At 40.2% G+C, this 14,825-nt stretch overlaps 2 protein-coding genes across 7 annotated transcripts in view; one reads left to right on the forward strand and one right to left on the reverse strand.

The window, feature by feature from the left end:
- Nucleotides 1–9,339: 9,339 nt before the first annotated feature.
- LOC127059924 (translation initiation factor IF-2-like) lies at nucleotides 9,340–14,651 on the reverse strand. The gene is made up of 5 exons (XM_050978137.1): nucleotides 14,547–14,651; nucleotides 14,364–14,420; nucleotides 12,188–12,473; nucleotides 10,525–11,371; nucleotides 9,340–9,531 (listed from the first exon to the last, which is right to left on the reverse strand). Exons 1-4 carry the CDS (start codon nucleotides 14,649–14,651, stop codon nucleotides 10,620–10,622), a joined length of 1,200 nt encoding a protein of 399 aa, XP_050834094.1. The 3' UTR covers nucleotides 9,340–9,531; nucleotides 10,525–10,619.
- The window catches only part of TRIP12 (thyroid hormone receptor interactor 12), a 78,062-nt gene continuing 74,348 nt past the window's right edge, over nucleotides 11,112–14,825 (forward strand). For 5 of the 6 annotated variants that reach the window (XM_050978191.1, XM_050978193.1, XM_050978194.1 and 2 more), the window contains exon 1: nucleotides 11,112–11,276. The gene's annotated coding sequence lies outside the window, so the exon portion shown is untranslated. Of the gene's footprint in view, nucleotides 11,277–11,492; nucleotides 11,514–14,825 lie in introns of those variants that run through there. The other variant, XM_050978192.1, reaches the window with a different exon arrangement.

Below are 14,825 nucleotides of genomic sequence, written 5' to 3' on the forward strand. Positions count from 1 at the left end.
TTTCATAACTTCAGAAGGGTCTGGAGTGAGGCTATGGACACTGACCCAGCTCAAGCCAATGCTATTTTGATCCCTGTGGGATAAGCTGCTGCGGAATGATAACACACATGGGCAATTATTTCCTGAGAGGCTACAATGGCATAGTGTGATTAACTTAAAAGCAAGAATGCAGATCTTGTGGAACTGAAGAATCTGTTAAGTCTCCTTTTTTTCCTTCCTGCCTCCAAGACCAGTTAGACATTTGGCAATGAAAATATATGACTGCCCAAAGCAGATTATTTTGAGAGTTCTGATTTGGTTAATATGCAAGAATGTGAACACTAGCAAATGCAGCCTGGAAGAAGGGACTATACTGGTTTCAGGACTGGTGCTGGTACGTAGCTCAAAATTACTGGCAGGGTTTGACCTGAAAAAGAAAGTAAAATGGACTATCAAGAGGTTGCAGTTAATGAAGTCCTAATTGATTAGGGGTTCTCAGAAGTCTTTGAAGGACGGCTTTTTAGGAGTAAACACAAAAAAATGAAACACATCTGGGTGCAATAGTGCAAGAGTCCACCAAACCGAAGACTGTGGTGCCGTACACTGGTGCCATTCCACATTTCAGGGATGAACAATATGAACTCAAACAGGTACTAGTTGCTGCCTCTTATGTCTGTGAAATCAGATGCTTTTTGTTCTTTTGGCAATTTAATAAGCCCTACCAAATTTAAGGCTTACAAGGTCCCTGCTTCATTTCACAACTGATACAAAACCTCGACATCTGCATTTCCTATAATATAGGAAATTATACAAATTACTATTTTGTCTGTACTGATAGGATTACATCTCTACAAGATAAAAGTTTCCTTCTGATGTGCACTCCACTCACGAGAAGAAAAAGTAGGTTTATCTGGCATTTACTAGACATGGTCCATGTTTCAGTCTTTCTCAGAGATGTCCACTTCACCTATGCCAAAGAGTCTAAAGTGTAAAAACTAAAACCCAGCTGTGCTCAAGGATCTGTTCTACAAGAAATAACCATACACATCATTGAGTAATTCTGGACAACAGTGTGTACTTGAACGTTTGTACAGATTCTTCTCAGGACCACATTAGTCATCATGGAAACCCACATACTTCCCTTCCCCTATGTCTGCTTTGGTTTTGGAGAAAAAGAAGTTTTAATAGCAAGGAAAGCTAAAACAAGCTTTAGTTTGCTTTAGTTAACAAACGAAAATATACCAGTGACTGTAGCAGAGTTCAGAGATAAACATAACGACACATGGAAAAAAGATAATTTCCTGGTGTCAAGGCAAACTCTTGTGTGGTGCTTTTAAGAAATATTTCAAGTGCATGAAGAGAAGAGAAATGTCTCAATTCCAAAATTTCACATATAGCAACTATGAAGTTGATAATTTTACCCTCACTCACTCATGCTTGGAAACATCAACCCACTTAAACCAAGGGATTAGCTTTGCGTGTGTGTGTGTGCGTGACTACCAATGGCTCCCACTTAGAGCATCTGAAAAACATTTTAGTAAAATTCAGGAGGAAGAGATAATAAAAAGCTTGGAAATAATAATTGTCTTTTCCTTTGGGGAATGCAGTACTTATATTTGAGCACAAAATTTGTTGTCTTGCCATGGTCTCTTCCCTTTCTCTCAGTTTCATACCTGTTTAATTCCTATTTTAGTATCATTCTTCCTTGGTTTTCCAGAGCTTGTGGGTGGGAAAGAGAATAAATAAAAAGTGAAGAAAGTAAGGAAAAAAAAAGTAGGCAAAGCTGTTTATCACAGCTGCTTACAGCAAAGGTGCTTTGGAAGCTAAGGTCTACCTTTGTATAGACTTATGCACACAGATCAGAGAAACAATACAGGAGTGAGAGACCATGCAGAAGGGAGAGGATGTGCTGAAGGGAAAGCAAAACTATCAGAGGGAATAAAATATTACTCTAGAGGATCAGAGTCTTCACTTATGAGCATGATACTTGCCATTTATTAATGTGATTAAACAGGCAGACCTAGATCAGACAGCCACAAAGAGATTATTCTACTACTTAACAGAACAAAGCATGCAAGCTAAGTGCAAGACATAACATTCCTTTCTAGATGGATAAGACACTGACAGGTTTAATTTAAAACAATTTCTTTAAGTTTTGTCCTCCTTAATTCAATTTCAAGGTCTCCCTCTCACAATTTCAGGTCTAGTCAATGCTTTGATATCTTTTTTTTTTTTGTGTTTGAGTTTGTTTTCTCTTTATTAGAGTAAAAAACTCCAAACAACAGAACAGAGCAGTCAGACTTTTGCTATCTGTCTAATATGTCCTGAAGTACAGCAGTGTTACAGTGCAAAGTAATTTTTAGGGAATCTGCACCTCTTTAACAGGGTCTGTACATATAACTGGCAATCCTTTTTATTACAGATGAAGTCTTAGTTAAATCATCCCACTGCTCCCTTCTTGGATACTTCTTATCTTCCTGATTTGCATATATATCTGCCATCAGTTTAATATCTGCTGAAAACTTTTTTCCTATATTCGTACGTGGCAGCTCACTTTCAGCACTGACATTCTCCTACTCTAAATTTTGAGGACCATCTATTGCACTGGCCCCTAAAATCTCACCACATTTTAAAGAACAAACTAACACTATCAGTCTGTTTTTCAAAGTTCCCTTGCTGTCTATTTACAGGTTTAAATCCACCTCAAATCAGAAGAGAGGAACACTAAAGAATCTATCACATGGTACAGGCATTCTCCATACTTGGCTCCTACGCATGACTCCAGTTTTTAGAAAAAGTTGTGTTAACAAGTGTGTCCTTTCTCTCCATCAGTTACCAGCCCAGTACTACAGGCAGCATGTACTACCTGTTGGTTGATTTTGTTTCCTGCTTCTTCAAACACTAGGATTTTTTCACTTCAATTCTAACTACTCATTTTACGTGAAACTTAACACTGATTACCTCTAGGTTTCAGTCTCATTATAAACTGCATAGGAGGAAACAACTGTACAACTCAGCTGTAGCACCAGCTTAGAAAAAGCTGAAATCTCTCATTATCATTTGTCATGATAATTTGATATGCACATGTATTAAAACATACATTGCATTTTCTGTCACAAGTATCTGCTTGCTTTTTTGATGCTTTCCAGCTACACAGCTTCTCTTGCTTGCAATCCCCATCTGCTGTTATTCCTTTCACTCTATTGTTCACTGTCATCCTATTATGTTATTTAGAACTCTGGCTTCAGACACTCCTAGGTTTCTGCATCTACAGTATTATTCTGAGTTTTTCAACAAATGATTTCTATCATTTTACTGTGCACTAGGGTTCATTCTTCCAGTTCTCACCCTTCTCCACATAATTTGTGTAATTCAGGCTTTAGCCAACAAATGACATTTACACTGGTTGTACCCAATGCACAATTTTAATCTAATTTTGTGAAGTCCATCCAAAAGCTGCAGGTACTTTTACTTTGTTTTTTTTAGGCTTATTTCAGTTTAACATAAACTGATTTAGTTTATAGCAAATCAAAATCAAGCAAATCTGTAGAATAAAAATCCATAGAGCAGTTTAGACCACCAACTTTGTTTAAGAATTATTTCTAGTTTACACTGGTGTGTCTTTAGATAAGACCTTTCATAGCCTATCTCACACTGAGATAAAAATTTGGAAGCTTTTCTAGCTTTGCCTTCTACACTTCTTGCCTTCTTCTTTCCCTTGAACACTTTGCTGAGTGCATTTAATTATTTTTGATAAATGAAAAAAGTATAAATATATGGTATGCCTAGTCAAGTAAACATATCTGACAGTTCTTCATCATGAATGCTACTGTGTATATGGAAAATGAAATAATGTAAACAGTTCTTGGTTAATAAAGTGACAAAAGAAAAAAGAAATGATTATTTTTCTAACTTGAAGCAGGAAAAAGGGAAACAAAACAGGCAAGAACACAAACTTACTTTTGGTAACATGAAAGTAGAATTACTCCTGAGATATCCGAAGATAGAGAACAAGATTCTTAAGGATTTACTACCTAAGTATAAAAAGATAACTAAATCTTTCTTGTTTCTAAAGAACAAGCACTGGCAATAAGGAGCATGTGAACATGACTTGGTTACTGCAAGAAATGTTTACATTATTAAGCAGAAAGTAGTTGTGATTGCTTACTTTGAGAAACTATTCACTTCATGACCTGAAAATCATCCTTGTCAGGTAGGACTGCATCAGGTACGATACTTTTAAAGAAAGCCACAAATATTAAAACCATGCATAATACTTAAACTGGGAGCTTAAACAGTGCAATTCTGTGAGATCCTGCTGTCTGTATATTAAAGACTAGCTATAAGTAGACAAAACCCAGTTGAGACAAAAGTAGAAAATATATCTCTAGGCTACCAGTGATATAGTAAAACCATATTAATGGCAAATAAACTATGATTACTTTATCATCTTTAACATACCTTAGTTAAAACTGATATTAAAATATTTCAATGTATCTTCAAATAACAGCTCAACCACTACTGAAAAAGGATTTTATAAGCCCACATGACAGCAATGCATTATCATAGGCTCACTAAGAACTCAACTTCACAAGTAGTAATCACTCCATCTAAGTTATACATCTAATTTCAAATTAATAAATGAATGTTTCACAGGGTTAAGTATGTAGTAATGTTTGTGAGGAAAAAAACTCAAAACAATCACCCTCCAAAAGAGAATTGAGCCTTCTGGGAAGGTAAAACCCCACCATTTACATTGCTGTATGTAATGCCTTCTGCAGAGAAATCTTGCTCTGCTAATAAGGAAAGCCCTGAAATTCCAGCATTGCCATTGCAACACGTCACCAATTGCATTTCAGCTGTTAAAAGCCCAAATTTTCCTGTGTCAGTTCTTGTGCTGTATTACATTTTCAATATTGCAGCATGACCAAAGAATTCCCAAATCTTCCCCAAAACCTTATGGATAAGATCTAGCAACTGCATATACCCAGAGGTGGCACATCACAGAAGTGAGAGGTACCTGAGGCATCCAAACCATAACACATCACAACACTGCTAAACCGACTTATTTTAGCTTTGGACTGAAACACCTGACAACAATATTCATGGTTTTCCAGTTCAGCATTATGGCCCCAGAGAAACTGTCTCCATTTTCTCTGAGTAGCTCTGCTGTTTACTTTGATGTCTGAATTAGAGACAGCAAAAAAAGCAAAGGTGATTTTCCTATGTATTTTAGGCTTAACGAACATTCTCCTGATAATAACTGATTAATCCTGTGTGATAGCATTACCATGAAAATGTTTGATTCTTTTGGAAATACACCTTTTCAGCATAGCAGAGCATTTCCTGAGCTGGGACAAAATGGCTGCTGTCTCCGGGTCTCAACAAACTATACTTGAAATATTTCTACTTTATGACAACAACAAGAATTTCCTATTTTATGCAGTTGAAGCCCTCCATACAAATAGCTCATAATAAAAATATAATTTTTTAAACTCCCTCTTGAGAAATTTCTATGCTCTTTTTGTTTGCTTAGAACACAAATCTTGGTTTGAAAAGTCAAAGAAGAGACTTGGATAGAATCGGGCTAGGTAGTAACTGGTATGGCATCCCTAAGGTTTTAAATGCAAATAAAATAGCAGAATTTTGAAAAAAGTTCATCTCCCACAGATATTTACTTAAAATAAGACTTATCTTTCCAAAAATTGTTTTGTGTAACATGAAATTAATTTCAGCTCAATTACTATTAGAACATCTGTTAATTCCCCCCCCTCCATCCATCTGGCTTAAGCACTTCAAATGGCATCTGCTGTCAATCAAATAGGTTACATATCAAATGTCATCATAAAGACTTGAAAACAAGCCCAAGATATAACAGTTAACTGTATAATACCTTTTTTTGCAAATGGAGGAGCTATCCTTGCAGGTTTAATAAATCATGAAGGTTCTCAAAACTGAAAATCAGCCAGCCCACCACTAAAAGGATCATGTATTAATGTCTCCTAATATGGAAATTTTATTAAAAATGATAAGTGGTTGGGGTGTTTTGTTTTGTTTAATTTTTGTTTGGGTTATGTTGGTGGTGGTGTGGTGGTGATTTTTTGTTTGTTTGGGTTTTTGTAGTATAGGACTTACAGAGATCAGTTAGAGAATTGGGTTGTTTGAAAAAGGATTTTTTTAAAAAATAGGTTCTTAAAGATTTAGGTGCTATAGGTTCAGAATTTTTGCCTACAACTAAAAAAGCCAGAAAAACCCTTTATTTTTAAAATTGAAACAACTAATTATAGGATCTTTTAAGCAAATATTATAGTACTCAGTATCCAAAATAATATGCTGTGCTCAGAATGTATTAATTTAATCAGAAACTGATTGAAGACATAGAGACGAACACTAAACAATAGGAGCAATGAGGGGTAAAGAACAAGAACATTCATGAGAACTGTTTGCCCAGTTACTTACACTGTTTGTTCATCTACATGTTCTGCGTATATCTTTGAGAGAACCCAGTTGCTGATCTCTGGCCAAACACACAATTCTGCAGTTGCATATTTGACAGAGTACTGGCTGTTACACGAGCAGATCATGTGTGGAATACTGCACAGAACCACGGCAGCCTTGTGAATGTACCAAGCTGGTCTTTTGTGGGTAAGTAGCTGAACATTTTACTAACATGACAAAATCTTCTGATTAGTGTAGCATTCATTAAATGGTGACAGATGCTAGTATTAATTACATGTTGAGCAGATCATTTTCCCATTACATTTCTTTTGTTCCCAGCCTCATCATTCCAGTTATCAGCCTGCCCTATAAGCAGATTAAGCACCAGACTTTTTTTTTTTTTTTTGAGGGTGGGGGTTGTGTGTCTATATTCCTTGTTTGACCAAAATGAGTGACTGATCTTTCCTACACTACCCCACCATCTGGATTCCTCTCTTGCACTTTTCAAAACCTGTACTTATCATCTGTTAGACAATTTATAAGAAATGTTATTTTGGAAGGTTATTTGTGTGGCTCTCTCAAGCCATCTTACATTTAATGTTGGAAGCCATAGGATTAAACACTTGCCTTGTACAATGTGATAAATGTTGCCAAATTATAACTGGCATATCAAATATTAATTTGGCATTTCAAGACTGAAAAACATGTACAGTAAAAGGTATATGTGAAACAAGTTGCTATCTCTCGTGTCAGTCTTGAACAAAAAGATTCCCATTCTATGTAATAGTACATGCACTCAAACAGAACAAAAACTGTTCACCATTTCCATGAGCACTAGCAGAATTCCTAGAACACATTTTATGACAAAGAATGATTTATATTTATTATGTTTATTCTGACATGTACACCGACTTCTCCTTCAAAACAACTCAGAACAGTCCTGGAGAGGAAAAAATGAAACAAACAAACAAACAAAAAATAAATTGAAAAGTACAAATGGCAAAGTCATTCATCTGGAAATAATTTCTGCCATAAAACAAAAGGTTATAAATTGAAAGTTGACAGAGGAGAAAGACATTGGAATAATAACTAATCGAAGGATGATCAAGAGTCATTAATATGATTTTGGTAGAGAAAGTTAAATACAAACCTAAAATTTAAACCACCCAGTTTTTTTCAGAAGACATGGGAAGTAACAATGCTTTTGCACATGGTACTTATTAGGCTTATTATTATTAAGAACAAAATTATTAATGGGAATAAGTGCAATTAGAAAATGAGAGTGACCAAGAAGAAGGGAGTCTGTTTCACAAGTGGAGACTGATAAAACAAAACAAGCCCTATCCAGAATGCGCATTTATTAACTATATACAATATATATATATATATACATATATATACAGCATTGTTACCTACTCAAAAGATATCCAAACAAAATAAATGTAAATTAATCTGTGTAACTGCACTTCTAACCATCAGAGAAGTGATGATCTGGAGCAGTTGTTCTGTGTGAAGTAGCAGAGGAAAAAAGCTTCACTGCCTTTGAAGCACATCAAATTTATGCTATGGAGATCTATTATGTAGCTGGATGAAACAGCAGGCACTGGGACTGGATGACCTGAAGTTGTCTCTTTCAGTCTTATATTTCTGCAGTGGAACTGGCAGATGCCCACACAGGGGAAATATGTGGAATAGCTTCTGTGCATTTGTAAAATTATGATTGCTGACTTAAAATAGCTTCTTGAAAAAATTATTTTCACTGATGGCTTGGAAGATCTCTCCTTCCACACAATCCAGCTGGGTGAATTGCATTCTGTGAATGCTCATTTATGCAACTAAGTTTCTTGCCCAAACAGGTTCTTAAGATCTTCTGTATTTGTACAGGATTTCTGGTTCTGTGACATTTTGACTTTATATTTAGCTGATAACTGGAAATCCTGGCCATAACCACAGGTCCACAAGCTTGGAGCATTATAAGATATGCCCAGTAAATTGATAACTTCATCCTGGAGGAGCTGAATTTACTGCTCATGTAAAGCCCAAGTAGACTGTTCAAAGAAGGGCAGCACTGGACAGTGTTATGATGGGAGCTTTCATACAAATCCACTATGCAGCCACAAACTCCCCTTTTTGCTTTTAAAGAAAATAACAGACAGTGCTGAAACCACTCACTCCCAAGAATAGGGCTTTCAAAGTAGAAGGTTTCAGCATTCATGTAACCCTGTGCTAGGTTGGAGGCTTAGACTGTGAGGCCTTTCAGGCAAAGACTGTTATTTATTAGGAAACTGCAAAACAGCACACTGGGAACGTGAGCCAACAACGAGGCCTCCTCCATGCTAACCCAGGATGGCTAAATATATTTTACATGAGACACAACTTGGAACATCAGTGATGCACATACCTTCAACTGCTATTTTTGACACAGGTCTCTTTGCAGGAGATTCCACAGCCTGAAGAAAGGTTAACTAGCATCCAGAAGTTTTACATGTACAGCAGTTAAAACTGGAGACACTACTTATGTGAGGGTGTCTTGAGGAGTAAGGAATTGAAATTTGAGTGAATTGGAAAGTTTTGCTGGAATCAGATGCATTAGCTTCCGAAAATATAGTGATATATTCAAATACTTACATTCACTGCACAATACTCAAATGGTCTCATTGCCATAAAATCAAAGCTGAATTTTTTAAACCAGTTATTTTTCAATGACACCAGCTTCCTGGTAATGCTTTGTACAATGAACATTTGCAGAACAATTAGAACTTACTTACACTGACAGTTATGAAACTTCTTTTGCATGGTTTATGTTAACTGATTTTGGTTGGTTTTCAGGATATATTTGGGCAGCTGAAAACAAACCCAAGAATAGATACCTGAAGTGTGGGACAGGAAACAGACATGAGAACCAAAACCTGAAGACAGTAATAATAATAAGAACCATCTTATTTTTATTATCCAAGTGCAAAAATGAATAACAAAGACCCCACAACACTCAGTCACATTCAAAAGACAAGCAGAGCACTGGTAGGATTCCTATGGGGTCAGTGGGACAGGCCACTGTAGGACTTCAGCTACTCAAAAACATGCATTTCCCAGTTATTGTGCAGCAGCTCTTCCCTGAAAGAACATATGTTCATTATTTTAGTTTACTTTAAGAAAACAAACTGAAATCTTCCTCATAGTTTAAAAATATGTTGTGGTTTTGTTTTTTTGGTTCTGGTGAGACATTTAAAGAACTTTTTCAGAAAAGTTTCTGCAACTTTACATTTTCCTAATCATTATGTCCAGCTTGAGACAAGTATTTGTGTTTCTCTCTGTGATAAAATAAGTAAACTAAGTAAAAAATGTCTCAAAATGAAACAAAGATTATAGTATATTTGCATTTCTATTTCACAATCTTATAAACTCATAATCAGATTTGTTAAATTTCATTTGTTTACTGTCCAACATTTCTCATTCACGATTCTATTAGATTACTCTGAACAATACTCATATTGCACATTTTGCAGGATATTTTAAAACAAAGGTTAAAAAAACTCTTCCAAGATATTTATCATTGCTTATTTCCCTGTTTGAAAAACCAGTTATCTACATTGGTGAAAGGCAGAACATCTAATATCTCCAGGTAAAATGTGGAAAATATATACAGCCTTCCCATTCCCAAATGTTAATTTCATGTTCTTGGAATGACATGTTAGATTATTGCTTTCCTCTCTGCATTAAGTCTGATTACCCAGAAAGTGCAGCTAAACTTATCTTTCTTTAGAAGAAAGACTTAAGGATTTATCGTTAATTTGCATTAAATGCCGCACCACATTTATTTGTGAGGCATTTCTGAGAGTAAATTTATGACTGTTCTAAAGGTATAAAATCACGATGTGTATATATTACTTGGCAAGGCTTCTAAGTCACATTTCTCTTTCCTCCGGTTCCTCACGCAGGGCCCCATCCCACAGGCTCGGGAAAGCCCAGGTAGAAGGAATCTCCCACACACTGAGACTCCCCGTCCAGAGGCACTTTCGCCCATCCCTGGAAATACCCTTTTTGGTAGCCGGCCCTCACGCAGCCGGCCGTTCCCGGCCCTCAGGAGGCCAGACCAGCGGCACTTACTGGTGGCGCCTCCCTGGTCGCTTCCTGGCGGCGTTAACGAGGCCCCTCGTCCTGCATCGGCACGGAGGGGCTCCTTCCCTAAGGACAAGCCGTCGCTAAAGCCATTGCCGCCTCAGGCTAGCGGTCTGCCTTCCCTCCTTCCTTCCAGGGCGGCGGGGAGAGCGGCGGCCCCGCGCGGTTCCGCCGCCGCCGCCATTTTGGGACGCTGGCAGGCGGTCTCCATGGCAACCAGGAAGGGGCGGACATCGCGCGGGGTCACCGCTAGCCCGGCCCCCTCTTAAAGGAGCAGCCGCGGCGGCCCCGCGGTGCCGGGCAGGGTCTGACCCCCGCCGCCGGTGCCACCAGCGACCCGTGCCCCGGCCGCCCCCTGGCCGCCCCGAGGGGGGACATTCCCGCGGACCCGAGGTGACGACCCCGGCGGAGGGATACCGACCGCCGCCAGCGGCTCCGCCGAGCGCAGCGAGCGGGCCGCGCTCCGAGCCGCGGCGGGGGCTGCGCGGGGGGCGGCAGCCGGGGCAGAGGCCGCCCGCCGGCCCGGGGCGCGCGCGGGCCCCGGCGGGGCCCCGGCGCCAGGAGAAAGTAGTCCCGCGGCCTCCCCCTCGCGCCGCTGGAAGGGGTTCGGCGGCGGAGGCGGCGGACGAGGCGTCGCTCGGTGCTGCGGCTTCAGCTGATAATTGAAGGGAAGCGAGGCGGCTGCTGCCGGGAGGAGGGAGGCACGGAGCGTCTGCGGAGGCCGCACCGGGACAAACTAGGTACCCGGGGCCCCTCCGCTCGGTCGGGGGGCGCGGGGAGGCGGGCGCGGGGCGGCGGGGCGCTCGCTGGGCCCCTCGGCGACTCCGGGCCGGGCCTGTTGTGTCATCCTGGCATTAGCCGAGCTGCCCTTCCTGGCGGCCCGGGGCAGGGGGAGGGGAGCGGCGCCATCCCGGAGCATTGTTGCGGATGGGGGTGGGGGGGCGAATGGGAGCCGGGAACGACGCGGCGCCGTGCTGGTGAGTGTGTGGGGCGGCCCGGAGGGGTGGAATGGGGCCCTCGCTGTGGAGGGAAGGGGTGGAAACGGAGCTGACAAAATGGCCAGGCGGTCCCCGAGCCCGCTGCAGGGATATCTCTCGCCCCCCCACCCCGGGCAGGGGTGCCGGGGGCCACCTGGCCTCTCCCGGGCCGCCTGGCGGGGAGGGGGGCGGCAGCGCGGCCGCCCCTCGGCGGGCCCTATGTGGCTGCTGATACAAAAGGGCAGTGTCAGTGTTGACACTGCCGTGCCGATTTCGATGCCCTTCCCTGTCTTCCCTCCCCCACTCCGCTTGGCCCCCTTTTCCTTCGTGGTCCTTTCTTTCCCACCCCCCTTTTATTTTTTTTTTTGTTCCCCTCCCAAAAAGCTAGGGAATATCTTAAAGGAAAAAAATAGCAATTTCTTTTTCTTTCCCTCCTGCCCAGCTCGGTAAAAATGCTAAACAATCGGCCGACGTCCATATTTCACAAGCTTTTTTGGGGGGAGGAAGAAGGTGGGCAGAAAACGGAGGCGCCCGTGGGGTCGGAGTCACAAAGCTGGCTCCCCACGAAAGGGATTATTTTCGCAGCTAAATGTTTTCGAGCTGATGTTTTTTCTTGTTTTCAGTCAAGAAGCAAGTTGCCTGGTCCTTGCGTTTGCTTGCATAATGCGTCGTACTTGGAGGCTGATCAAACGCTGGGTTCTGCCTTTCCTGCCTGGCTCTTCCTCCTTCCCTTTTCCCGGGGGGCTGGGTCGTGGGACAAGTTTGAGGGGGCTGGTGGCGCTGGGGCTCCCGGCTGCTGCCCCGGTGATCCGGGGAAGGGAAGGAACCGAGACCGGGGCTCTCGCCAGACCTGCAGGCCTGTCTTCCTGTGTCCAACTTTTTTATTGTTCCCCCTTCCCCCTTCCGAGTGCACGGGCTCTCCGGCAGGCGGGGGTTTGCTCGGCTCGGGACTCCCAAAGTCTAGACGGGGAACCGGAAAATAATAGGGGAAAGAATGGAAAGTTATGTCAAGGGCTTTGGGGGAAAAACATCGACGTATCGAACAAAGGTCCTGCCTGTGTTGGAGAGAGAGGCCTGCATGTGAGGCCTGATTGTGTCGCATTTACACACGGGGAAGAAATGAGTGCTTGGTACTGGCCTAAATTTATTCTGTAAGTCTGGCATAGAACTTAGGAACGCTTTCAGAGAGTGTGTAGTTTGTTTTGGGACTGTTTTTGTTATGTGTAGCAATCCAGTAATAGTTTTTATTTTAAATTCTTTTTTTCCCCCTCAAAAGACAGTTTAGGTTGTTTTTTTTTTTCTTCCTGCCTTGTTCAGCAGAAATAATACTGATTCAGAGCTTCTAACCCTGTAATGCAAAACTTAACTCAGAATAACTTGCGCAGTTTGTGTTGTGTGTAACATGAATTTTGAGCTTCCTCGTGCTTTAAAGGCTGCCATGAACAGGAATTGAGTAGTTACCAGCTGATAAATTTGGCATACATCTATCATAATGAGAAAGAAGAGGAATTCTGAGCACTTAAATTAATTTTCAAGATTTTTCTTGTGGGAACCGACACTGTGGATATACTTTTGTAAGACTTTAAAAGCTAGCAAGCATTCCTGTGATTATTTCTGTTTATCTCTGGTGTAGTCTCTTAAGTTTTCCCTCTTCCATTCTCAAAACTAGAGTCCTAATTGTACAGAGTTGGGGTTCTGGTTTGGGTTGATTTTTTTTTTTTAATTTTAATTTAAAATTAAAAAAAATTTTTGGGGTATTTTGATTTCTGAGATTTATTAAGGTTTTTGTTAAGCTATAAATTTTTAAGCAAGTTGTATTTTATGTATGCAAAAAAATACATAATGGACATGAAGGTACTGGAAAAATAACTGTATCTTTCTACTTTTTGATAGCTTACTTAATAAATATCATAGGAGTTAAATGTATTTATGAGTATACTTGTATTACAGCTTTTGCAGGTGATATTTTAACAAAATATGTTGTATTTGAAGTAAGAAATTTAAAAACTGGTCTGGTGAATAAATTCTGAAAATAATGCTTCAAGTTTTTGGCAATATACATGTTTTTAACTTGTAGTAGTTTCTGTATTTGTAAAATGCAGCTGAGTGTGAGCAGCTCAGTTCTTTTGATCTTAAATGCAAAGTTGTTTTAAGATTTTATTGTTTGGTGTATCTTATTGTTGTGTTAGAAATACAGGTTATCAGTTTTTTTTTCCTTTTCATAGGGTTTTTCTGAGAAAAATGAGTAGTAAAGTTGAGCTAACAACCTTTAAGTCTTCAGTCTCCAGATGGTTGCATAGGTAGGAACCTAAACATGTCTTAGCTGTTAGTAGAAAGATTGTAGGTCATCCACAGTGTGACATTACTGCTTATTAATATAGCAGAATCTACTTCAGTAGGAGTGCCAACCTGTTGAGTAAGAGCTTATGAAAATGGAGTCTTTTGATGTCTTGCAAAAGTTTTTCAGGTCAAAGTGACCATTAGGAGAAATATTCTGCATCTTCCCAGTAAATGAATAATCAAAGCTGTCATTCTTAATCAGGAATCATGCACAAGTTTTTGTGGTGTGGATTTTTTTTTCCCCTCTTTGTTTTGTTCTGTTTTCCTTTTTGTATTGTACTTTGGCTGTCTTCAAACCCAGTGTAAATATTACAGAAAAAAAAAACTAATGAAAACTTTTTCTTATAAAATCATTCCTAAATTTGAGGCCTAAAGCTATAGGTGACAACAACACTGTTCCTTTTGCAGCAGCTTAGCAAAAATAAAATGCATTTGTCTTTAATGCCATCAGTGGAGGCATGTTCAATTTCCATGTGGTTCCTTCCATCACCGATAAGTACAGTTACTTACCTGCAGCAGTCCAGAAGCATAACCTGACTGAATTCCTTTTGTTTCTAAGTGATGAAGCTGAAGCAGAAGTAGGAAAGTTAGTAACTAAACTACATGTTTGTACCTAATTTGCAGCTAAATGAACCTCACAGCTCTGTGTTAATCTTGTATTTTTAGGCCATGCTATATTTTCTAACAAACTACTTGGTAAGCATCATGTAGAACACTTTTGGTCATGGATCTGTCTTTTGTCACGCTGAGGCTAAATTGTTGTGACAAAGTATAATCAATACTGAAGTTGTACAACATGGTGAGCTATAGCTTTGGCAAGAACTTAACCCAGGATGTTTCTGGGATCTCCCATTGGCCTGTTGGATGGTCAGTGTCCTGTTCATCGCCTGTCAAATTAGTAACACTCCCTATAAAGCATGTTGTTGACTCTGTTATGCTCTTTTCATCAAGGTGTCACTGCCCTATTCAGTA

The sequence above is a fragment of the Serinus canaria genome, chromosome 9 (assembly GCF_022539315.1).
Source record: "Serinus canaria isolate serCan28SL12 chromosome 9, serCan2020, whole genome shotgun sequence".
In the NCBI taxonomy this organism is placed as follows: domain Eukaryota; kingdom Metazoa; phylum Chordata; class Aves; order Passeriformes; family Fringillidae; genus Serinus; species Serinus canaria.

What these genes read in the sequence shown, in the direction of transcription:
- LOC127059924 (XM_050978137.1), bottom strand. Translation starts at nt 14,651, where the DNA reads ATGTTGTACAACTTCAGTATTGATTATACTTTGTCACAACAATTTAGC. An exon ending in TTCTACATGATGCTTACCAA is followed by an intron (nt 14,421 to 14,546) that starts GTAGTTTGTTAG and finishes CTTCTGCTTCAG; the next exon opens with CTTCATCACTTAGAAACAAA. An exon ending in AGCGTTTGATCAGCCTCCAA is followed by an intron (nt 11,372 to 12,187) that starts GTACGACGCATT and finishes ATGACACAACAG; the next exon opens with GCCCGGCCCGGAGTCGCCGA.